General features: G+C 38.6%; 1 protein-coding gene across 1 annotated transcript in view; it reads left to right on the top strand.

The window, feature by feature from the left end:
- The window catches only part of golm1 (golgi membrane protein 1), a gene marked incomplete in the record, with an annotated part of 30,325 nt that extends 5,425 nt beyond the window's left edge, over positions 1-24,900 (top strand). Inside the window, 10 exon segments of the mRNA NM_001251876.1 lie at positions 6,365-6,511; positions 9,832-10,011; positions 12,041-12,095; positions 14,520-14,613; positions 16,534-16,657; positions 20,081-20,327; positions 21,464-21,589; positions 22,151-22,183; positions 22,556-22,630; positions 22,658-24,900. Coding sequence (NP_001238805.1) covers positions 6,383-6,511; positions 9,832-10,011; positions 12,041-12,095; positions 14,520-14,613; positions 16,534-16,657; positions 20,081-20,327; positions 21,464-21,589; positions 22,151-22,183; positions 22,556-22,630; positions 22,658-22,719 — 1,125 coding nt within the window.
- Positions 24,901-25,749: the final 849 nt, after the last annotated feature.

Genomic DNA, 25,749 nt, shown 5'->3' with positions numbered 1-25,749 from the left:
CCACCGGCAACAACAGAAGTCGCTGATGGAAAGCCTGTTTTGTTTTCTGTGTGAAGTTGTGAGAACTTTTTGCAACTTCATTTTACCCTTAAAGGACAATGAAAGGTTAATATAAATTAAAAGTAAGTCTAAAGGCATTCTTTTTAAGTACTTAAATTCCCAGATCCCTGCTTGCTTCTCTGAGATATGGTGCTGGCAGCCTACAGCAGTGTGAAGACTACAGTGACATCACTGAAATCTCTCTACCCTTCCTGTAGGCTGCCAGCGGCAGCCTTCCTATTCTCTGAGCATGTGTGTAACTTGATCCTGTCTCCTGTTCTGAGCTATACATGCCCACCAGCCAATCAGAAGCGGATCTGGCAGAGGGGAGGGGGGGAGGGAATGAAACACATGTGCAGTATGAAGCAAGGAGGGAAAGGAAGGGAGAATACCTTTTTAGAGATGGGTGCCTGTTCTAGAAAATGTGAAGTAAGTGTGACTGAGTAAATATTTGATTAGGTGAGCCAAAAGTGTGGCGTTTTTACTAAACAATAGAAGGACTATTGGGCAGTATGCTTTTTAAATTTTGACTTGCATTTTCCTTTAAAGTGACTTTCAGTTCAGGAAGGGAACAGAGGGACAATATAATATTTAATTTAGGTTTCCAGCAAAAGACTGTAAAGTGGCTTGGGGATCATAAAACCTGTAATAAGCATGCAACATAGAGCACAGTGGATGTTCAATGCCCAGGGCAAAAACTCAAAGAGAAAGGGTGCTGATATCACACAGAATAAACCAGAAGAATTGATTCATAAATGCAAAACTGCAACTTGATGCTTCAACTTGCCATCAGTGATCCCATGTTTAGCAGTGAGTATAAACACATAGCAAAGCATGGGTGCAGTTTACTCATGCATTCTGTTGTGGTGGAAAAGCATGACTGAATGCTCATATGTAAGTTATATATTTACAGTATTATCACTTTAGGGTGCTACTGACACAGTGACAATGCTAAAACATCAGTGGTGGTCTACCTGTCACCGCCACATCTGCTTTATGTTAGGGATTTACATACAACATTATGGGAATATATACTGGAGGATAGCAGTGTTTTGGCCGCCACTGTTTTTGAACTAATTACAGCTGCAATCATTATGCCTCCATGTGCCAATAGTCTTAAAGCAAAAGTAGTTTTATAGGCCATTTAAAAGGGCAGTTCAAATTTAAGTTAACTTTAGTTCTTGAAGGTCCTACATCCAATATTTCAACAATTTCATTTTTACACAGGGTTTCATTTTTGCCTCTTTACCAGCTTGCAATTTAAAATGGTATCTGGCTGCTAGGTGTCACTGACTCCAGCAGCCATAAAACTAGTGCGCTGTGAGACTACAATTGTATTGTTACTTTATATTACTTGACTTTCTATTTAGGCCCTTTCCTAGTCATCTTACAGTGTTTCAATCAAAACACACCCTTGTTGGTAACAAGATAGCTGCTGAAATTTCAAACTGGAGAAGTGCTGAACAAAAACCTAAATAATTCTTAAACTTCAAAAAAAATGAAGACCATTATTAAATGCTCTCAGAATATCGGCATATCAGAATGTCCTCACCATACTGAAAGTATGGAATTAGGAATGCACCAAATCCACTATTTTGGGATTAAGCCCATGGGTATATGACGAAAAGTTGTGATTTTAAGGATAGAGCCAAATCCAAATCCTGCTGAAAAATATAAATTTTGGCCAAATCCTGAACCGAATCTTGCATTTGGTGCATCCCTTATTTCAATTATTAACAAAGTTATGTAACATGTACAGCGCTGGAACTAGGGGTAGACAGAAGGCACCTGCCTAGGGCGCAACGGTGGGGGGCACTAGGCAGGTACCTCTTCTGCCTACCCCTAGTTCTGGTTTGCTTACCCTCAGAGATGCATTCCCTGTGCTCCCCCCTTTATCCGCAACATCAATATGCACGCCAGCACCATGTGGGGGGGCAGGATGGGCAAGGTGGCTGTCTAGGGTGCCTGGCCAGCTTAGCCCACCACTGAACATATACTAAGTGATTTACTCCTGGTATCAATTCTTATGCATTAAAGGTGGCTTCCACTGCTGGCTATAAAACAGAAAGCATGTGCAGGGCTTGTGATTATTCTCTGTTTAAGCTCAACAAAAAATTAGGCTAGCATCACTAAATCTTATGTTTTTGGCTTCTGTACCAGCCCAATGCCACCATCAGTTATCAGCCATGTATTAGCTTCTATCAACCTGTGTATGGGGTGCTCCGATGGCCCCACTAAAGCGATATCGGAGCAAAAATCACCCAGATATTGATCAGACAGGTTAAGTCAGAGTAAGGAGTGCATCAGCTCATTGACATGTGCAGGTTTACTGACACCCAAAATCTTGGATGATTAGTGTTAGCTTCTGAACATCTGAGCTGGCAGAGTTTAGTATATAAAATACAGCATTGCTAGCCATATTCTATTTTTTTTAGGCTTTAAAATTTAGATTTTGTCTTTTGGACAATACAAACGGTTTGAGTAAAAATACAGTGGGGAACATAAGAAACACATGCTCAAGGAAATAGGAGGGTGGGGAAATGAAGTAGAGGAAAAAACAATGACACTAGTGGTTATATTTTGTTAGCTTTATGGATGGTCAATCATCTATTTCTAATAATTCTTTATTCCTGTCCTTTGCTATAAAAACTGGTTTGGGACTGCTTTCTCTATTGCTACTGATTTTGGTATAATATAACATATGTGTGATCTGCTTCCCCCTGGTAGAAATATAATTGCAAACTTATAATTTCTGAGCACTGTAAATAATTTCTGAGCACTGGTACTGGGCTGGTATGTCACTTTTACTTGCTCTAATCCACTCCCTACCTACTTATTATTACATAGAATGCTATTGCATTTTCATTTTATTTTTTAAGGCCATAAAAACACTAACATACCTCTGTACAGTCATTTTGGATATTTACTGGAACTTTGGACAGGCAGGTAAAAAAAGCAGAGGCTAGTAATCAATTGGTAGCCATGGGCTACTCTAAAATACCTATAGGGTAGTATTTTGCCATCAAGACATATTTACTGGTGTATCAGTGGTTTCTGTAATATACACATGCATTGCCAAACTTGTCAAACTTGAAATGACCAGGATGATCTTGTTGAACAGTTTGCTTGTTCACTAATGACCAGTTACTTGTTATATATAATTATACAAAAATAAATGATGATAAACCCCAGCATGTTGCGTAGTCTGGACAATTTCGGACCCTATTCGGTCTTGCTTGGTAAATAGTTGGTAAATTAAGAGGATATGCCTTGCTTTGCACCAGAATTTCCATTCAATATATGATTGATTTATAAATGTCTGTGAGAATTTCTATTGTAATTACATGGCTCAGCTGAGATATTAGCTGTATTTATTTAATCAAATAGGTTCTATTTCGTTCTCGCTGGACTTCATGGTTTTTGATTGTGACCTGAGTCAGACATGAATCAATCCAAACACACATATAAAAAGTTAACTTTTTTTTACACATGGATGCTTTGCACCAAACTTTTCTTTCAATATATGATTGATTTATAAATGTCTGTGAGAATTTCTATTGTAATTTCATGGCTCAGCTGATATATAGCTGTATTTATTTAAACAAATAGGCTCTGTTTGGGTCTCGCTGGACTTCACAGTTTGTGATTATGACCTGAGTCAGTCATGAATCAATCCAAGCACACAAATATGTGAGATGCTGTCTCTGTAAGACAAAATTTGGTCTGCTTTGAGTTAAGGTGTATTTTCATTTTAAAATCAGGTAGCAATTTGCAAATTGTAAGAAGCCTACCCAAGAAAATCATCAGGGATTTTCTGGTGGCCACTGGCCTTAATAAAAGGAGATCACCTATGAGTGGGTGGCAGAATCGTTCAATATTCAGCTGGTGGGCCTATAGGCCAGAGTTAGAGTAAATTTCCCTTTATTCCCTTTATGCTTTAGTGAAAAAGGATGTTTTCCCCTCCACTCTTCACAGGGTTGGTTAATTGGACAAAACTTTAGTCCTCATTTACATTACATTGAGGTGGGGGGGGGCGGTTAGAGGTAAACTGTTGAATGTCTCTCATTGACTTAAATAGCATAATAAGCAATTTGGTGGTGTGTCAACATTTAGCATGTGCAATAAAGCAAAGTTTTTCTGTCAAAGTAGCTTACTTCCAGGTCCTGGTTTGTGTATTTGCTTACTAACAGCTTGAAAAACAGGTTTACAAAGTAAACCAGCAAATGTATACTCATGCGTGTCAGGTCATCGGTCAGTTCCAACAGGAGCTTATGCAGTCCCGCCCGACATAGTCATTGCCTTACGTGATTTTTAAATATTTGGCCAATCCTTAATCAGTCTTTCTTTTGGCCTTTTTTTACATGAGCTGCTGGTCAGACAACAGTGGCAGAAAAAATACATAATCCTACATTTCACAACTTAATCTGTCAGGTGTGCAAATAAATGTTCTTGCTTCCTGCACCCACTGTGACTCCCTATATTGTTTTGTGTGTTCCTGCTGGGTGGGTGTGAATTGAAGCTTGAATAAATATATAAAAACCTGTTACCAGTCTCTGGTAGAAATTATTTGCACCTCCTTAAGAGTTTTTTTTTTAAGTAGTGATGTTAGACATCGAGCTGTTAAATGCCCTTTATTCCTTTGCCTCTGAACATTGGATTTATGCCAGATGAGATCAGAACATGCAAAATGACACATTCTGCCAGGCCCAGCTTACTTTTTTCATGGAAAGGCAAACCTTTTTTTTACTAAACATCAAGATTCTAAGCTCTTCGGGTCAGGTACTGTATCTTCTTTCTCCTGTGCCTCTAAGCATACAACACGTTATATTATTTATATTTATTTATTGCATTGACATACATGCATACATACATACAATTACAAGAACCTAGTAATCTGGAATAAAAATTCATCATATCATATGAGAGAAGCAACAGCCAGAAATGATGTGGCCTAGCATAAACTCACCCCACATTGCTAATTCTCTTGAACTGATGTCTTACAGAAGCAATCAAGCATTTAAGTAAACTTAACCAGGATGTGCATTCTCTACAGTCAGTTATTGCAGTCCATCTGTCTGGTGATAATATATCTGCAAACACCCTTTCAGCTGTGTTTGAGAGAATATTTTATACCTTATTCTCAAGCGGCATGCTTTAGGATACTAAATGTTATTTGCTTGCATATCATATCCACAAGATGCATAGATGATTAGATGACTAGATGATAGTAATCAGTAGTAAAAGTGAAAAAGCTAGTGTCAAAATATATATTAAATGATTCCATAAATATGGGCCTGGTTTTAAATGGGGTAAATAAAGGTGTGTAGATCAAACAGAGAACAACACAGCGTAAAAGCCAAATATATTAACAATGTTAGGGCTGAACTACAGAACTGTGGATAGACTTATCTGTCCAGGATTTTGTTTGATGCTTCAAAATCTGATCATTGGTGCTGTAATGTAAAATCTGACCAATTGAATAGTTTCTTGTTTTCAAGCCTTTGCATATAACAGTATGTAATCCAATAAAAAACACACCACAAACATGTTTTTGAATATTTTGTATTTGTTTGCATAAAATAGCTGTTAGTATCAGTAAAACTAAAACAGTGCATTTTAAATGATGTGTTCCCTTTAGTATTTGAAAATCTCTGTCCAAAAATGACCATCCTTTTGCCTATCACCCAGTCTACACTACTATTGGTCAAAATTAGCAAAATACAGGGCACACCAATTACAAAATAAGCAAAATTTATTAAACAAAAATCCTATACTACTACTATTGGTAGTGGAGCAGACTTCATCAGATTTCTAGATGGTTTGTCCCATTTTGATATCACAACAATCACTTCCGTAAGAAAGAATACTCTGTTAGTTGCATGCAGATAAGGGATGATTGTGGGCCAGCAGACAAAGTCCATATTGTCATTTTTGACCTCCCTGTTGACCCAGCATTAGCTAATTGCTCATTTAGTATTAGAGCTTTACAGGCCATAGAATTTGCTAGTGCTGCAGATTTTATCCAACCAGTTATTTGTTGAGTTTGCCTACCTTCCTAGAGTGCTTTTCTTAAAACTGAGACTTCTTGGCACTTAATTGTTCTACAATATTCACCCCATACCACAGAGTTAAATTGAATAAAAGTATGATCCTAATCCAGATGGCAAAGGGCTGTGTACAAAGCAATCTTCCTCCTGAACACACTGTAGTTGTACCCTTTCTTGAGAAATTATTGCTTCTTATTTATACTTTGCATGTATGTTTGTAGTGGATGTTGGCACATATATTTGTTTCTCCAATAAAATTGTACTGGCTTTCCCCACAGATCTGGAGCTCCTGCAGAATGATGGGATCAGGCAATGGGCGTAGAGGAATGAAGTCACCACCTCTTCTTATAGCTGTACTATTGGCATGTATTTTTGTTTTAACAATAAACTACTGGCTCACAAGCTCAAGATGTGCCGAACTGCAGGTGTGTATTTACTATAAAGTATTTCCTAACATTCTACAATGGTTTTCATATCCCTGCATATCAGATGTTAATTATTACATAGCTACCTGCTATTATCTTTCATGTTGCACCACACTGCCGGCCTTATGTAATGCAATATAATCAGGGTTTGTCCTGGTATTGATAGTTAATGCAATAAAATCCTGTCTGTTGAGGACCATTTTGGTCTGTCAGCAGTGTTGGGCTAAGCCGGCCGGGGGGGGGGGGGCGCCGGGGGCGCCCTTGGCAACCCGGCCAGCTTGCCTCCCCTTCCAGTGGGTGCGCATGTGAGTGCACAGAAGCACGCAAAGGGAGGCTGGGGTTATGTGGTGGAGGGAAAGGGCCCAGAACTAGGTGAAAGAAGAGGTACCTGCCTGCAGGGGCTGCTGTAAGATGCCATAGACAGTCACTATTATTTGGGCTTGTGGGGGCTGTTTGGGCCTCTATGTACTTGAAATGTCTGGGCTTTAAAACCCAATTCAGGCCTGCTATGGCCTTAACCATGCTTTTTTTTACTTAGGCAATCTTATTATTTTAACAGTGGGCAATACACAATTCCTGCTTGGCATTGTATGCTCTGTACTTGGCAAAGCAGCTATGCACTGGAAATTTCAGTCAAACAGTGCATACACAAAGAGTATTAAGCAGTATGGAGCTAATGCGTTTGTTTTAATTACTATTGTGTACAAATGTTGCCCTGGTCCTTTTGCCAAGGAGGATGTGTTCTGGCACAGTTCAAAAAGCACACTGACTTTCATAAATATTCAGCTCTTTTGCTATTCAGTGCCGCAGGAATGCTAATTTTATTTTTTAAAAGCTGTAACCCACCTGAAAAAAATTATATATTTTCAGAGCCCTGCATATTCTGTGTGAACTTTGCTGTGAAACACTGTTACTTTTCAGTGTGGCCAAACACCAGTAAAACACCATGAAACATGCATATATCCATATCAACTTTCTAATGTTTATTATTTTTTTTCAATTTCTTTATGTAAAAGTAAATGATGTTTGGTAGTCTGTACACGTGTAGCTGCCATTTTAAATGCCTTATACATTTTGGTATATTTATACAGTGATAATTGTTTAACTCAGTAATATTATCCAATTGTGATTACTGACTTTTTGGATTTAATTGATTTACTTAGTCTTACCTTAATAAAAGCAGTGTACAGCTCATTATATGAATGGGCAAACTCTGGACTGGGATTAGGGAAAATTTAGCTTTGAGTTTGGATAACAGGGTGTAGTTTAGGATGCAGTAGGGAGAAAGCAGGTTTACCTGAATCTTTTTCTAAATAACGTGTGCATATACAGATGTCCCCATCTGGGCAGCTGTACAAGACAGTACAAAGAAATTAATTGCTGTTCAATGTATGTATATTAAAGGTATGAGACTGATCTTTAGCAAATGACTGCAATATTTGTTATTTATATGGCATCAAAAATACTCAGCACTTAAAGGTGAATGATTAAACATTTATATCAATATTTGGACCATAACTGCACAATAGCTATTTAAGACAAGGAAATATTTACTGTGCAAACGGAAGCAGATTAGGAGCAAACACTATACAGCTGTAACCCTTTCTTTGCTAGGATTCCCTAACACAGGGCCCAGTGGATGGAGATGTACCTCAAAATGTGGCCATACATGGGCAGATTTAAGCTGCCAACTTGGTTCCTTTAGATCGAGTTGGTAGCTTATTGACCAGTGTATGAAGCCCACCGACGGGCCTAATCAGAACCATATCATCTTGTTTGTCGACCTAGCCAAACTTAAATACAATAATACCAAAACTTGCTCTAAGCCACCCAGCTCTTCAAGCCTAATTTAAAATTTGAAACAGCCAGTCTCAATTTGCATTCGCTCAACCCTTTACAGAGTTGGTCCATGTGCCTTGCCCCGGACCCTTCACCCAGGGAAAATTTTTCCACGACTATTTCTTCATTATAATATCACGTGAATCACAGTTGTTCATGGACACTCACCCCACTGATCTGGTGGGCCGGGTGCAGTGCCCCAGACCCGTAGCAAAGGGAGACCCAGCAGTCACAAGCACAATTTCTCCATGGGTACACACTCCAGACACAGGTGAAGGTAGTTAAGAAATAGCTTTGTTCACAATAATCCTGACACGTTTCGTGTCTTTCAACACGCAGTCATAGGTATCATCATCGTGAATAAAGCTATTTCTTAACCAAGTTCACCCGTGTCTGGAGTGCGTACCCATCGAGGACCTAGCCAAACTGACTGCGTATGGCCACCTTACAGGATTTTTATGGGCCCTAGTTTGCTAAAAAGCTCCATGGGCTTTTATGTATGACTTTCTCTTCAGACCATAAGACTACTACTACCATAACATATCATATATAAAGTTCATGTGTCCCTATAGCTCAAAATGTAAGTATTTGGCAATATTTTGTTTAGGATACTTATATTATAATTATAGTTAGATTATAGCATGACAGAACTGTTGTTCTATGAGAGAAAGGGAGTGTACATAGTGAAGGATGCCTAGTGATTTCTGCTCATGTATGAACATTCTTTAATGGGCTTTTTTCACCTTAAAAGAGCCCACACTTGAATGGGAGGAAACAATAATATTTTTTGAAGAATATCCCCCTATCATGTACTTTGCTTCCCATAAAAAATATATAATATTTAACATATCTTATTTATAATAATATAATAATATCACTGTCTACATTATACTAGTACATTATAAATTGCATTGGCCTGGGTGCAGGCACACGGAGCAGGTTTTGCCACGTAAATCCATGAGATTGATGCCAGTGTAGGGACTGACTCTCGGCCTGTATTTTATTTGCAGGTTGAGAATCAGCCCTGTGTGGCATTAGCCTTAAAGTTAATTTTAAGGTGAGCTAACCCTTGAAGTATGTCTCGGAGTAGCTAATTTCAAGCTGGAGAATGTTTAGGAGGGGTTGATGCTGTTGTTGTTGAGAAATGCCAGCAACTAATGTAACAGTCCTGACTTACTTACTTACTGAGCAGCTACCTGTAAACAAGAACGGGATAAACAAGAACTATGTTTAAAAAAAAATATTTTAGAAGATGGTGTAAAGAAATAGAATACAATTGAAAAGTCATTATTTTTATGAACTAATTGAAAACAATACTTTTTATTGTAAATAAATTACCCGTTAAGTGTTCTTTTAGGAAGTTGCTACAGTGTACTTTCTGTTTAGATTACATTATAGGTCCCAGTTCAGTGAATATTTACATGACCACTGATGTAAAGTCATTTTGTAAAAATTTCTGGCATGTATTTATTTTTTTGTAGAATCAATTGGCAGACCTAGAGAGCAGGATGCATAGGATAGCTGCGGAACGTGGAGCAGTTGAGCTGAAGAAGAATGAATTCCAGGACAAGCTAGAAAGGCAGAAGAAACAGATTGACACTATCCAGTCCTTGCATAACTCCCAGTTGCAAAATGCGAATGAGGCGTGCCACAATGAAAAGGTGAGCTGTACTTTCCTAGCCAACACCTTATTTACTGTTAATACAGCTAGTCAGTTCAGTATGCATGAAGGAAGCTACTTTCAATCTTAGTGCCAAATCTATTTTTTCTTAATAATTAAATTATTAGAATTGGTATCTGCAACATAGTTACAAATATAAACACACTTCCTAACATATGAATAGATAAGTTAAAATAAATGCTGTAGATGCATTAATTGTTTCACATAAATAGATACATTTCTATAAGCATAACAGCTCAAATCAAGGGATATTACTCCAGCGGCTATCTAGAATGCAATTTGTGACACTGGTGTTTGTTGTTAACCAAACAGATCTAATAAAAGATGTTTGCACAAGTGTGTTTCCTCCCTTCCCTTTTCTAATGCTTAGGATTGAGGGCATAAACAATAGAAGAGTTCCAACAATGTAGAAAAACTTGATTGTCTGAACAGGAGTATTGTAGCCCATTGGAGAAATGTGTCAGAGAGAGTTTATTCTCATTAAAAAGAAAGTACTGCACAGCAGGCTCTATAACAACATTTAATTTATTTAGGCTAATGTTAGAAGCTAATGTCAGGCTTCTTTTGCCAGATATATCTGTCTGAATCTGTCTGTGTCTTTTCCCACTGAATATAATGAAAACAGTCTGCCACTGCTTGTATAGGTGGTTTACAGCTCTAAAATGCCCAAGTGCTCATTTTCGACCAAGAGTCACTGGTTTTTTGTGCAGCAGTAGTCCTATGGCCCTTACAGCTATCAGTACATGGAAAGATCATTTGGCCTTCCGTGCAATCGTTTGGTTCCTAGGTTAATGATCACATTCCGTGCAATCGTTTGGTTCCTAGGTTAATGATCACATTAGGGGACATATGCAGACCTACTGAGAGTGGACTGCATCACCCAGATTATGTGATTTTCTAACATTTCCAATAGATTCAATCAGATATCAGTTTGGCAGGTAGGACCCAAATAGGGGCCAGTAAAATTCTGCAACTTAAGCTGGTCATACAAGTTAAGATACGCTTGTGTAGCTAGATTTTCGAAGCTGCCAGATAGATATATGCCAATATTTAGGCTAATTAGCAGGCACTATATACAGGCTAGTAATTTGCTGGCTCAATCAGGAGAGATAGAACCATGACTGCATAGTTCGATGGAAGGTTAAGGTTACCATACAGTGGATCTTTTACCAATATGCTCACCTAAAGGTGGGCGATATTGGGCTAATTCATTTGTTTGGCCCTAGGTGGTGGATATAGGGGCTGTTGGATGGAGGACCAGATCAGCTTGTTGCTGTGGTCCTTCGGTCCGACAGTGCCTATGCCCACCGAACCTTTAAATTGGCATATTGGTAGAAGATCAATTAGTTTGGATGTAAAATCAAACCTGCCCGATCAAGATTTAGCCAATTTTAGGCCAGATATTGGTTGGGGAGACCAGTCGGGGGTGCCCATACATAGACAGATAAGTTGCCGAATCGGTCTGAAGGACCATGTATGGCACTCTTTAAATCAAGGCCTCAAATACAGAAGTATAAAAAAAAATCTGAATGCAGTAACTTGAGCATTATTTAATGACTAGTTGGGTAATCAGAGGCAATAGGTATTTAGAACAACTTAATTGGATTCTCACATGCCCACTGAATGGTTATGTATTGGGGACCATTTTTTCAGTAGAATAAAAACAAAATATTAACTTGCAATGGTTTTGTAAGTGTTTTCTGTTAGCAGCATGTCATCCTCGGTCCCACTAATCTCGTTGGCAGCCTGAATGCCATTAATAAAGTAAATTGCAAGGAGTGCATATTAAATGGTACAAAACAGAAATGTATCTTTTTAAATTCCAATAGCTGTCTAGGAAAGAAGGCAATTTTGTATTTTCAGCAAAAACTAGTTCATGTGCAGCCTGTACCAGTCCCACAATTCTAAACGAATTATTTATATATTAATAATCTATTGTAAGACTTATTTTAAGTACTAATAATATATCTGACAAATTAAATTAAATTTCTTTATTTTTATGTTTACAGGAGACATTATTAGATACCATATCAGAGAAAGAAAAGGTTATGCAGGATCTATATGGTAAATATAAATTTAAACATATCTTATATTAATGATCATGCTTGGGATGGTTTAGGCCTTTACATTGTACGGTTTATTTACTAATTCAAGGGCAATGTGCAGAAAGCATAAACAAATGTAAATTGCCATTTTTTGTAGCCACAACGAAGTGTATTTACCTAAAACCTATAGTTTTGGGTGCAGCTGTGCTCTGTACTTGCACAATTTACCTGTGCAGACAGAAATTAGCCTCTGCATTGCTAAATAGTATAGAAGTTGTGTTCATATTTTGTTGGCATCAGTGTAGGCGCAAGTTGCAACATTTACAGTGGGGTGATGCTTAAAGTGCCAAAAGTGCTGTTAGTGAGAGGCCCAGACAGCCCCCATCAGCCCACTAAATAGTGAGTGTCTATGGCATCTTAGAGCAGCCCCCCACAGACTGCCAGTCTGGGCCTGGTATGCAATTCATTAGGTGAAAGTCAGTTTAGTGTGTAGGAACCCTTTAAGTAACACCTCCTTAAAGCAGGTGATTAATTCCAGGGATCCCTTACATCCCATATTTTGCACCCTATGCAGAAAAACAGGGCAGAAAACATCAAGCGACTTCAGAGAACAAAGCCCTGGGTATGCCTTCCCACCAGCGAATCACTTTATTGCCGATGGGACTAGGAGTCTGCAGTACCTGAGATTTAACTGCAGGCGGCTGATCTCCCCTGTGGGACATGGCCCTTAACCTGTGCTACTCCACAATGCTGATTAGAACTGTCTTGTACCCTTTACAACAGCACATTTTTAAATGAGTCTAGCTTATCACCTGGAGTTTGATGGGGAAAACAAATAATAATTTTTATTACAAAATCTGCTCCACTCTCTAGCTGGCACAAGAAAGTGTTTTACTAGCAAATAATACATTGCCTGGGACAACATCTAATGTACCATGGAACAATTTTGTCACTTGCGATGGATGTCCTCAACCGCAGGCAACTAACTGCTCCAAAATGCCTTTCCATTGGCCATAATATAAATTGCTGGTGGGTAGGCATACGCATTGCTTCGGTTTTCTAAACTCCTGCAAAATTGCCAGCACGAGGAATAATAAAGGAAAAAACTGCTTTGGATACCATTCCTGTGTCTGTCCAGTTGCATCTCTTAGCTACTCTACAAGAAAAGTGTAATTCAACAACACCAAGGAGAATGCTGGCTTTAAATCCCAAATCAAATGTGTTTTAAATGCAAAAAAGACATTTTAAATTACAGGTTTTCTACTACAAAAGGAACCTATCTCAAATACACTTACATTAAAAAAATCTGTGCTGTTTTTATGAAAAAAAAAATATTCTATGCAGTTCAATTCCACCTTCACTTTACTTGCTTTGACTGCTGCTGCTGATACAAATCTTAAGATGGCAGCTGGCTGCACTATGGGGATACGGTCAGGACTGTCCAAGTTTTGAATGGCAGGGAAGCATGGGTCAGGGTTATTTCATGTATTTGCTTGTCTAACCTGGCTAACTTTATTTTTTAACAATGCAAAACCTGGCTAACCTTTGCCTGGGGAACAACCTACGCCCTCCTTCCCTGCCGTTTAACACTCAAACAGTTGATTTCCCTGTAGAGTAGTCTCTGTTGCCCGTCTAAAGATTGTGCCAGCAGTAGTGAGAGCAAGTAAAGCAAAGGCAACTTTGGACTGCATAGAATCTTTTTTTTTTTTTTTTTTAATGGTGCAGATTTTTTAATGCAAGTATATTAAAGATATGTTTCGAGAACCTATAATTGAGCAATTATTTTTTGCCTTTAGAATACCTTTAATCTGTCTTCTGCAAAGTCAGTATCTTTCCCTAGGTTCCTGTGAGCCTAGGGCTTCAATGCAAATACCCCTTTTCACTTACAGACATATACATAAACATTTGCTTGACATTTTACTTTAACCCTTTGTTATTTTGGAATTACATAACATATGTTATTTTTACTAACCTCCGAATTGCATTTATTCTTTCCTGTTTATGCTAAAACTTACTGTACATGAGGCCCTTTGTAGGTCGTTCCCAATCATAATTACCCACAAATCAGCCAGCCATGTTTGAAAACCAAAATGCAAGGACTGCCTTGGTGCGTTGCTACAGTCCTCTATCAGTGGGATTCTGTGGGCTCCAGTTATGATCCATTCAGTTGTCTGGAAGCCAAGTAATCGAATCAATGTGTTTCCCCTAAACAAGCAGATTTTACTGTGGATGCCCAAGTGTAACCTTAACTACCCAAACTCATTGCATTGAAAAGGTTTCAAGTATAACAACTAGACATTGAACTAAAATTGATTTGTAATCACCCAAACCGTTTATAATTGTGTTTAAAAACATTTTCTATAGTAAATATGGTTCAAGCTTTGTTACTGTATAAATAGAAATTGGTCTATTCTAGCAACATGTTATGGTTTTATCTTTCCAGGGCAGATCAAGACTCAAGAACAAAACCTGTCAAAATTAAAACTTGACTTTGAACAACTACAGGAAAGCCAGGCTAAGAAATCCACATTCGAGCTGTAAGTGCTTTCCACAGTTTAAAAAGATAGATGTGCTCAACTAGCTTTTCAGTTACTAATCACCTGTCCATTGCCTCAGTTCAATTGGTAAGATGAATTGAATGTTTGCTGGCTGGTTACACGATAACAAGAAGTTACAAGAAATAACAGTTCTTGCAAAACATGCTATTGCTCTTAGAGTTATGCTTTTCTGAATGCACTTGGCAACTTTTAAACATTGGACCTCCAAGATTATGCAATGTCATTCCCAGTTATTCAGAACTATCCACAGTAGTCGCTAACATCCCAGTGCTGTACTCCATTGGTCAGTGTACTACTAGTAGAATAATAATAGTAAGGTTGGTAATTTATGGCTTACTGCACAGGGCAGATTAAATTAGTACATAAAACTCACTATAGCTGAGGCTACGCGCTTATATAATAACTATGATAAAAGGTGGCATAATGTGTCACACCAGCCATTAATGACATGCTTAAATGGGTTTTTCACCTTATAGTATGATGTAGAGTTTAATACCCTGAGACAATTTGCCATCGATTTTGACTTTTTTATTTGTGTTTTTTTTTTTATTATTTCGCTTTTTGTAGCCACACAGAGCAAAAGTTGTTTGGCTGTCAGGGTCAGCGACCCCCATTTGAAAGCTAGAAGGAGTCAGAGGAATAAAGAAAATAAATAAAAAAACGTTCCAGGGTTCCCCCGGCTAATTGTATAAAGCTGCATACATTTTGATGCATTGAAAGCCATTGTGTTCCCAACTGCAATGATGCTTAAATTGTGGGAACAAACACGGCAAATTGCATCTGAAATTGCACTTTGTACACTGCACTTGTTCTCATAAATGGCCCCTATGGACATGCACAGAATAAGTACACACACAGACTAAACTGAAGATTATTTTTTTATACAAATCTAATTGGATATAAATACTGATGGGACAACCCCCCCAAAAACAAAAACCTACCTTGGAACTACCCAAATGTATGCAAGGCATTGTGGGAAATGTCTTGACTGGAGGATAGCCATCTCCTGCAGAACAGTTTCACTGGTACATGTAGTCAGAGTAAGAAGTACAGGGAATATCAGGACAGAAACTGCTTTTGATAGTAAAAAAACATCTAAAAATACATTTACAATCATTGAATATTTGTACTCAGCAATAAATGTTTAAATATATAAACAGATTTTTAAAATATTCTCTACAATTTGCTGAATACTTTAGAATAGTGATAGTTCCTGTGGAACTGCCTAACACTAACTAGATGTGCTTAAGATGGAAAATTGTGGTTGACTTATGCCATAAGTAGCGTTTTTCCTGTGTTAGAGAAGTTTTTGGTTTGTGTGTTAGCAGTACATTGACTTTCTTTGCTTGTTTTTTGCATGAGGTGTAGAGAGATGACATGACCAAAGCTGTAAATTGTAGATATTGGAATCTCAACTTACCTAGTTTTACAGGGAACCCACACCTTTTCCCAGTAACAATGCCAGCCATAAACTGGCACATTTCCAATAGAGAAATTAATCTATAAATATGTTATTAAATATGTTATAATATTATTAATCAAATATTAAGTGGCTTTTAAGTTATTTATACATATAATTGCAGTTTAAATTAGTATTTGTGGCCTCTGACTCTTGAAACAACAGGCTTCTGCTACATTTTCTCAGGAGTCAGAAGTGGTAGTGTTGATTCTGTAAATAGTTTGACAAATACTGCTTTTAATAGCAATTATATTTACATATAGCATTAAAACTATTAACATTTTAAAAATGAATGTTTATTGATAAGTTACTTAGAATGACAGTTTTTGGTATGAGATCCCTGTTATGGCCATACCACATATATATGTTGTTTGAGTACTAAGGTCCAATAGTATTTTAACATTTTAACCAATGACATTTTATTTTTATCTTACACAAAGAGCCCAGTGCAGCTATAAAATGAAGGAACTCAGTGAGCAGTGTGAGGAGAAGTTGCGGAGAGCCTTAGGTGGAGGTGGGACTAAAGCACAAGATGAAAATGCTGATACTCAAAATACACCCAAGGTAGGTCTTAAGCAGCAGGTCAGAATTTTGACTCAGGTGTCAGTGCCCCTCAGGTTACCAGGCTCTCCTAGTAACTTCAAGATTCGAATTTCAGATTTTGAAATCTGAATTTCGTCTCTTCTAGCGCAAAGAGTGCATCAAAGCTCTGAATAGTAAGTTCGTGAGGTGAGGGGGTTACAATGGAAAGTCCACCTCAGGGTGGCCAGGCGCACAGAATCACCCCTGGCAGGCATGTAGATTGCAGTCATTTGTTAAATCCTGTAATTGGGCATCTTCCACATAGTAATTTAAAGCAAAGGAACATGCACAGGCAATTAGTTTTTTAGGTCATTATTGTCTCTGCAATAAAAATATCATCACTTACTTGACTCACTCACTCAATTGGCAATTTGGTTGATTGACTGGATCTGCCTTTGTGTGCATAATCTTTTAGAACACTCCTGCAGTTTTAATAGTGCTAAATGTAAATCCATGCTCATTAAAGGAAACATATCCTATAAAAATTATGAATGTGCCAGGGAATTATACTCCCCTAGATATAGAAGGATTTTGCTTAAAAATGTGTTTCGAACTGATTTTTTAAAAAATACCACAAAAACCTTACTAGCCCCGCCCATCGGTTCCACTTCCTGCTGGCTGGCTCAGTACACAGCACTGTAGGATAGGAACCAATCAGCAGCTAGGCTGACCTGATAGGGAGCTGAAGCCTGTCTGTGCTTGTGTGAGTGCAGGGCTGTGATTGGCTCTCCCCCTCCTACTGTGCTTCTGGCAGGGACTGTTAGGACACGCCCACTCCAACAAAGGGGCCATTTTTACAGATAGGATTAATGTTTAGCACAAAGTGAAACCAGCACCATATATTATTCATAATTGCCTACAAAATTAGGGTTTTCTCTATCTAATATGTCTTTTTTAATTTGTTTATTGTGTAAACAGCATGTCTTGGGGTTTATTACTTTGGGGCACATTTACTAACCCACGAACGGGCCGAATGCGTCCGATTGCGTTTTTTTCGTAATGATCAGTAATTTTGTGATTTTTTCGGCGTCTTTACGATTTTTCCGTAAAAACGCGAGTTTTTCGGCGTCTTTACGATTTTTGCGTAAAAACGCGAGTTTTTCGTAGCCATTACGAAAGTTGCGCAAAGTCGCGATTTTTTCATAGCGTTAAAACTTGCGCGAAACGTCGCGCCTTTTAAGTTTTAACGCTACGAAAAAGGTGCGACTTTGCGCGCAAGTGTTAACGCTACGAAAAAATCGCAACTTTGCGCAACTTTCGTAATGGCTACGAAAAACTCGTAAAGACGCCGAAAAACTCGCGTTTTTACGCAAAAATCGTAAAGACGCCGAAAAAATCGCAAAAAATACGAAAAAGTCGCAAAATGTTCGTTTCCAATCGGAATTTTTCCAATTCGGATTCGAAATCGTGTCTTAGTAAATCAGCCCCTTTGTGTGTGTGAATGTGTGTATGTCTTTACCACTGGATGTAAGTAATTTCTATAAAAGTACACACATATTCACATACACAGTATAGATTTGTATTTTACAGTTTAGCTTTTCTTAGGGTTGTTCATGTCTGAACTGTCTGTTTTTGATGTCACAGCGCACCCCCACAAGTCACAAACATGCCCCCAAATGTCATAACCCCTTCCTAATATGTCACTGCTCTGCCCCCAGTGTCATCATTCAGCCATCTTTGGTTTTTGCCAACATCAAAGGTGGCAACCCTATGTATAGGGTATATTAAAAATGAAACTGTCTTGTAGACTTGTTGATTATGGCATAAAACATTTACCTTATTGTATGGCTTATTCGTAGTGCCAATCTCTTTGGGTTCCCTCATTGTGTGTACTGAAAAAAGGGTTTTTTGTTTGGTACTACTGATGATGTCCCTTTTTTTTCTAGCCCATTATACTAAAAGAAAACAATCCTGTAGAGCCCATCCAGAAACTGGCCTCTCCTTCTGCAGTAAGCGAAGGTATGTTTGCAGCCTCACATAGGCATGAGATCTCTCAAGGCATTGTGATATCTCCCCATCTCTTATTAAAAGGATGCTAACATCAACATAACAAATATTTCAGTGTTCAGATAAAAACAGTGTATCATGTTGTATGAAATTATGCAGTGTCATTTTAGATTTCAGTTTTGAAATTGTTGAAATTATCAGAGGTCATAAAAAATATATTTTTTTACCATCCAAAACGAAATAAACTTTTTATGGCTTTTCACCTGTATGGAAAAATTAAGTTAATGGGAATACGCTGGTAAAATGATGAGGAAAAGTTTGCAAGAAACAAAGCTCAGTTTTACCAGCAATCTATTTAACCTCCATTAACTCTGCCCTTTAGAAATTTCTACATTCAGCTGTTCCTCTGAGAAATGTGTATTTATCATTTGTTGCTTGAGATGTTCTCAAGTGTGAAAATATCCAAACCAGTTGTACTTGGCTTGCCCAGGGCTCCAGGGAAAGCAATTGGAGAACTCTTACCAATGTGGAGTACTAGTAAGATTTCCAAACATTGATGTGCCCTTTGGTTTGTCAGATTTAGCTCTGAAAAGTTATAAAGATTTAAGAATCTTAATCTGTGGAAGAAACCTGATTTTTTTTAGCTCCTGTCAACTGAATTGTCTCAACCTGTAATATTAGAGCACTAGTGTAACAAGACCAGTAATGCTTCATCTACTGTAAAATATGTTAGTTGCCTACTATTTACATTTGTGCAAATGCTTCACAGGGCATTATGCTGGGAACAGTTGTGGCACACGTACTGTATGTGATTATGCCCTGAAAATGAACTGTGTGTTTAAAAGGCAATCATGCACATGTGCCATGCTTTTGGGAATACCCATTAACTATAATAATGAAAACTGTTTTCAGCAGTTCCCACCATTTACTTTCTTTGAACTTGGGTTTATTAAAAAAAATCAATAGTTTAACTTATGTTGAAATTTTTAGTGAGTATAGAAAAAACAAAACCTTGGATCTGGTAAAGCAGTTCAGAGATTTTTCTGTTCCATTTCTTATCTCCCAGGCTTAGGCACATTTTCAGTTCAGTTCAGTTTCAGAGGAGCAGTGAATAAAGTAGAAAACTGAAAATGGATTACTATGTAAAGGGTCAGTGCGCACCACACTAATATGACTTTATATGTGTGCAAGTTGTATGTACAATACCCAGATAACTTCATGCCCACTATATGGATCTCAACGTGAAACAGAAATATCCAATCATTGGATGTCTAAGGAAGTAGTGAAAGTTTCAGTAGTGTGAGACATTTTTTTTTCTATTCAAGTTTTATTTAGACAAAAACATCATAGAAAGATACATTTTGTACATTAGTTTGTGTGAGCCATTTTTATGAGCTGTCTTTCATGTCTTGTGTCATGTCATATACAATAGATTAAATATATAATTATTTTGCAGAAATAAACGATACTCAGGGGGTGAACCCAAAGCAAAAGCCAGAGCCAGCAAAGGGCTCCATAGTGGGTGATGTGTTGGCAAATAAACTGAAGAGGGAGGACAAGGGGGAGGAACCTTTAAAGGCCAAAGAAGCAGCAGCAGCAGCAGAAGAAAACAAAGTGGAGCAGGAAACAAATAATGAAGAAGTGGAAAGGGAGCATCTGCTCAACCTAGAAGGTCAGCAGGAAGAGGCAGCAGAAGAAAAACAAGGTTAGTAAAGCTGCCACGCATCTGTTCTTTGCTTGGCAGCAAAAATGTGGGACATGCAAAGAAAGAATAATAAAGAGTATGAAGAACATTCTGCCCAGAGAGCTGAAAGGGAATACAGTTATTGTGGCTCGTGCAGGTTCCTGTGCTGCTTCAGAGGGAAATACAAAAAAATAAGAAGGTTGCATTGACATGCTTTGTGAGCAACTTTAGCTGCTTGCTTATGCGCTGAGGGCTTGCTATAAAAAATATATCTTTTTAAAAACTGGATATGGAGGATACTGTCTCTAATTTGTAAATTAGCTCAATACAGCGATAATACTCCCATAGCAAGAATAAAATAGTATTCATGCCCTGACCTTAACCTGTCCCCTCTCAACCCACCCCTAACCCATCAGTCCACCTATAGAACCTCACCAGACTCACTCCCATCTTTGACATCACAAAGGGGCGGGGCATGTGTGCACCTATAAGAAGAGGCTGCTGAAGGCAGAAGCAGGAAATAGTAAGGTTGAAGTTGGGAAGGTGAAAGGATGCACAAGGCTAATACCTGGCCACAACCCACAAATCTTGTGTAGATGTCAGCCCAGACCTGGCCAACCCGTGGTTTTGGCTGATCTGCACATCAATACAAACTTACTCTGGGTTATTGAGGTCAGTTGGAGCAAGCTTATACAGCTCAGTTTTTTGTAGCACTATTTAAAATTGAGGTGTACAAGCAAAACCTAAAGGAGACATCCCAGAGTATTTGAAGCAAATTGGTCCAAATCACTATCATTTGCTGTGTTTTTTTTTTTTTTTCAATTATTTAGCTTTTTGTTCAGTAGCCAGGCAGTGGTTTAAATGAAAGACTGAAAGGAGTAACTACAGTAAAATGCTAAAAGTAAACTTACAGGTGAAGTTCCCCTTTGAAATGTGTGAATTGAATATTTATGCAAACAGCCTACTTCAGGCCATTTATATTTTTCTGTAGAAAAAAAGTTTAGTCACAGTGCTTGGAAAAAAAATACTCAAAACCAAGTTTTCAGTGTAGGATTTAGTAAAATGAGTCATTGCTCTTTAATTATCAGTAACAGTATACAAGGAAACTGTCCTTATCCAAACACACACACACCACTTCATGGTTTTTTTTTTTACAGCTCCAAATCCGGTTAAGCAGGGTGCAGAGCAAGGTCTGCTGAATGATTACAATGGAGATGAAGGGAATGAAGCTGAGCCTGAGGCAGACAAACAGGCTGAACTTGCAGATGATCAGAATTTAAATGGTAGGTGTGCACCACTCTTTCTTCCAAGCTGCAGAATACATATGCAACATGTACATCTTGTTGCTCCATTAAGGACCAAATCCCCTCTACATTTCTGCAGTGTGCTAGGAAGGACAGGGAAGACATGGGTTTGCCACTGAAGTCCTACAGTCATAGGCTTTTATTAATGTACTCTCTTTGTAGCCCTACCTGCATCACTAGGTAGAAATATCAGCCCTCTCTGTGGTACTTACCAGTGTCTCTTCTCACTAAGGTTAATGCCAGACAGGCCTGTGGATGAACGTCCATGCTCTGGAATTAGCCTCTCCTTGTGTCTGCACGTAGAAGTCGACCTGAGTTCAGGCACTCGAGTGGATTTTGGCACCAAAATGTATACGAATTCCGCATCTTGTGCCTGCACCCAGGCCGAGGCAATGGCATTAATATTGATATTGATTAAATATGAGTATAAAATGTTCATTTAGCCTGGAATGACCTAGGGTACCTGATTATCAGTAATTGCAATTTTTAAATTATTTTTTACCTTTCCCCACCTTCCTGTGCTTGGCTTGTTTAAAGAAGATAATCCAGAACAAGAGAAGAAACCTGATCAAGGTGAGAATAAATGTCAGCTCTTATGCCGGTGCCATAAGCTGAGGGTGGCAGCTTTTGGGGGGGGCGCCCTCGGGTTCCTATATAAAACATTTTATTTTTTTAGAAAAAAAAAATTAAAATCCCCCTAGCTGCCACTGGGGAGTTCCTCTGGGATTGTGGTGGCAGAGCTAGGGGGGTATGGGGGAATCCCAGCCTTGACCTGTGCATGGCAATACCCAGTAGGAGGCACATTAAGGTCCCGTGCCTAGGGTGGCACTGAACCAACTACAACCTTGCCTGCCGGCCAAAGCTCATGTAAATGTAATAATTACAATTTTGTCTAACAAGATTCTAGAAAATAAATGTACAATGACTTCAATTCCTTTATTCCAGAAGATAATCTTCCACTTCCAAACCTTCCTGATGCTCCAGATCTACCAAAACTTCCAGATGCTCCAGAACTTCCAAATGCTCCAAACCTGCTAAAACTTCCAAATGCTGCAAATCCCGCAGTACCTGATGAAGTGAATAAGGATAAGCCAATCCTTAGAAAATAAATGCATGTACTTTGCAATATTCCCTGGGGATGCCCATGTGGCTTGTAGCAAGGCAGTGTGGTGTTTGGCAACAGGGATGCAATCAAGGGGAACAGATAAAGTAGGAAAATGCAGATTAATGCATCAGCAACAAGATGAACTACAATCATTTTACCAAATCAAGACTTTTTAATTTTCTTTTTGGTGTGCTCTTTAATTGTAAAGTCACATCAATAACTCTGCGAGTGAAAAAAATGAACACTTCTCATGGCTGCACAGTGATATCCCATTAGTACTGGTTACTTGCCAAGGGGCAGCCTTTTGCAATAACAGGGGGGGTGGTGTTGAAAAGGGATCCCTTCTGCTGGGTATAGTGAAACTGTGTCTGTGTCTGTGTCTGCAGATTCATCTTGTGGGACTTTTCTGTTTTATTTTGTGAATACCAAACCATTTTATTTTGAATTAATGGGAAACATCCAAAGGGTTTAATGCCATGCTGAACTGATGCAGTTTACTACTCACCAGCCTTGGAGCTACTGGTGGATCACAATCTCTGTATCTAAACATAGGCTCATAAAGCCACTGACTCTGTGGTTGGAATCCTTGTATGGCATGCCAGATATTTGGCCAAAAGTCAGCCAGCTATCTATCTGGCAGGGTTAAAAAAAAAATCCCATCAAATGAGCAATGCATCAACATGTTGATGCACCCGCTGCCGGCTGGTCTTCCTAATGCACCCAATTATGACCTGATCACTAGCTTGGGGGCCAAGTTATTTGTAAATGTAATTGCTATTGTGCACACTGCTCATTCTTTATATTGAATCACTATAGCAAAAAACAGCTGATTCACAGGCTTTACATCGTTTCAAGAGTCAGAATCAAACAGTGCAGAAAGAGACATGTACAGCTTTTAGTTGCAATTGCATTTAGGTTTAGAACCATTAAAATGTTTAATACATGTATATTTGGGTATGTTGCTAATTGGATCTTCTGTGATTTCTTATTTGTAGCATTTTCTAGCTTTATGCAGTAGGCACCATTAGTTTTAATAACATGGCTTCTTTCTCATTCTGGGTACTATGATGATTAAGAAAAACAGCTGTACCCACTGGCAATTTATTACTTTTTACACAAGGCAGTTTTATTGCTAGGAATATCTTGATTTTAGCTGCAGGTGTGCTGAACAGAGGAAAATATGCATTCAAGCCACAAGTGTAGGGTTTATTTTTATAAAAATGAGCAAACGTCAGGCTTGTTACTGCTGTACCATTGCCTGGTGCTTGTCATACTCGGATGCTTTGGGCCTGCCAGGTTAGCTTGGCTGGAAGGATACAAGGCTGAAATTTGAGTAAGCATATTGCTTCCTGTCCTTATTAAATAACAAAAGTTGCCAATTGACACAGTGCTTCCAGATATTGCATGGCAGATTTACATTGGCTGGCATGAATAGCACCACACCCTTACACTACATCATGTGGGATTTGGGGCTTTTGTGCTGTGAGTAGGAAACCAAGCACATGTCTCTTTGTATTCACAGGGCCACCTTTGGTGGGGGAGGGAAACAGTTGTCCCGGGCCCAGTGGGTTTTTCAGTCTTAGAGAGGCCCGGCCGGCCTGCACTTACTTGATTAGCTGAGCCCCCTGCTACCAGTAAACTACAGAGCTCAGAATGGAGGGCAGGAGCCCAGCTTCCTGTAAGCTCATTTGTCAGTGAAGTTTAAGTCCTGTTAAAGCCACATCGGGATTGGATGGGAGGTTCAAACTTCCACCATACAATCCTTATGTGGCTCTACATGGACTTAAACAGTAGCAGTAATTTGTAATGGGAAAATAGCCATGCAGACATTAAATTTGTTACAGAATGAGATTCCCTTCTCAAGCTGTATGTGGAGCTTTTAGTTAAATGAGTCTTTTGTCTTAGGCTTTATCCTCTATCCTGTCTGTATCTGAATCCCAGGTAAGGGATCAGGTTTTTATAAAAACAGTATGGATTTTTTAAATAAATGTAGACTCAAAATATGTGGGGGGGCCCTTGATTTCTCATAGCAGTCGTGTACACACAGCACATTCTGTTATTGTTATTTTTTTTAATTATTTAATTTTGAGGAGCTCTCAAGTGTGAAATTAAAGCAGCTATCTGGTTGTTAGTGTCTAATTAAACCCTAGCAACCAGGCAGTGGTTTGATTGACACACCGGTAAATTAATAGAAAAGGGCATGCACAGAAAGATAATGAAAAGTCAGAACAAAGCAATCGGTTTTTTTTTGGTTTCCAGGGTCAGTGACTTCCAGCAACCAAGCTCAAAAGAGGCAGATGAAAAGAACACATTATTCAAAAACCATAGAAAAAGTGGCTAAGAAAATGACATCCTTTTTACATACTGAAAAGTGAAGGATGATTATTAGAAAATTATTTGAATCTAACTGACTTTTATCAGTTGGGTAACTAATGGGGGTGAAATTCAGTAAGAGGTAAACATTTTAGGTACCCCCCAGTGAATACAACTGTGCTGGAGGTGGACTGCCACAAGGGCTTCCTGATTGTGGCTCTAAGCAGTAAATCCCTGGTAATAAGGTAATTGATTGTATGCCCTGGGGTGGGGTTGCTAACCCCCAGTAAAATTCATTTTCTTGTGTTTTAGGGTAGAAGCCTGTGTATAGCTACACAGAATGTATTTTGGAGCAAAAATGCATACTTTTGCACACATATATTAGCTCCATACAGGTAGACACCATGTCTGTCAATAAAGCTACAGGAAGGAATGCATGCCAGTGGATCAGGTTTCCTTCACTGGGGTAAAAACACAGGTGGAAAACGGATGATCCCCTCTTTGTGCCCCTGGCCTTAAGGTTTATAGAGTAAATGTTATAGAAACAAAAGGTGTTCTATTTAGTAGAAATTCTGGCAAAGCCAGGCTTGATATCTGTATGAAGAAAGTGCCTCACAGAGGAACAGTGCGTTTATAGGGATTTGCAAAAGACCTTGATCTATATTATATTGGCTGTGCATGTCCCTTTGCTTGTAGAGAAAAGAGCTTTGGAATAGCCCAT

The sequence above is a fragment of the Xenopus tropicalis genome, chromosome 1 (assembly GCF_000004195.4).
Source record: "Xenopus tropicalis strain Nigerian chromosome 1, UCB_Xtro_10.0, whole genome shotgun sequence".
Taxonomy (NCBI): domain Eukaryota; kingdom Metazoa; phylum Chordata; class Amphibia; order Anura; family Pipidae; genus Xenopus; species Xenopus tropicalis.
Note: the sequence above shows the minus strand (reverse complement) of the source record. Positions and strands in the feature narration are given on the sequence as shown.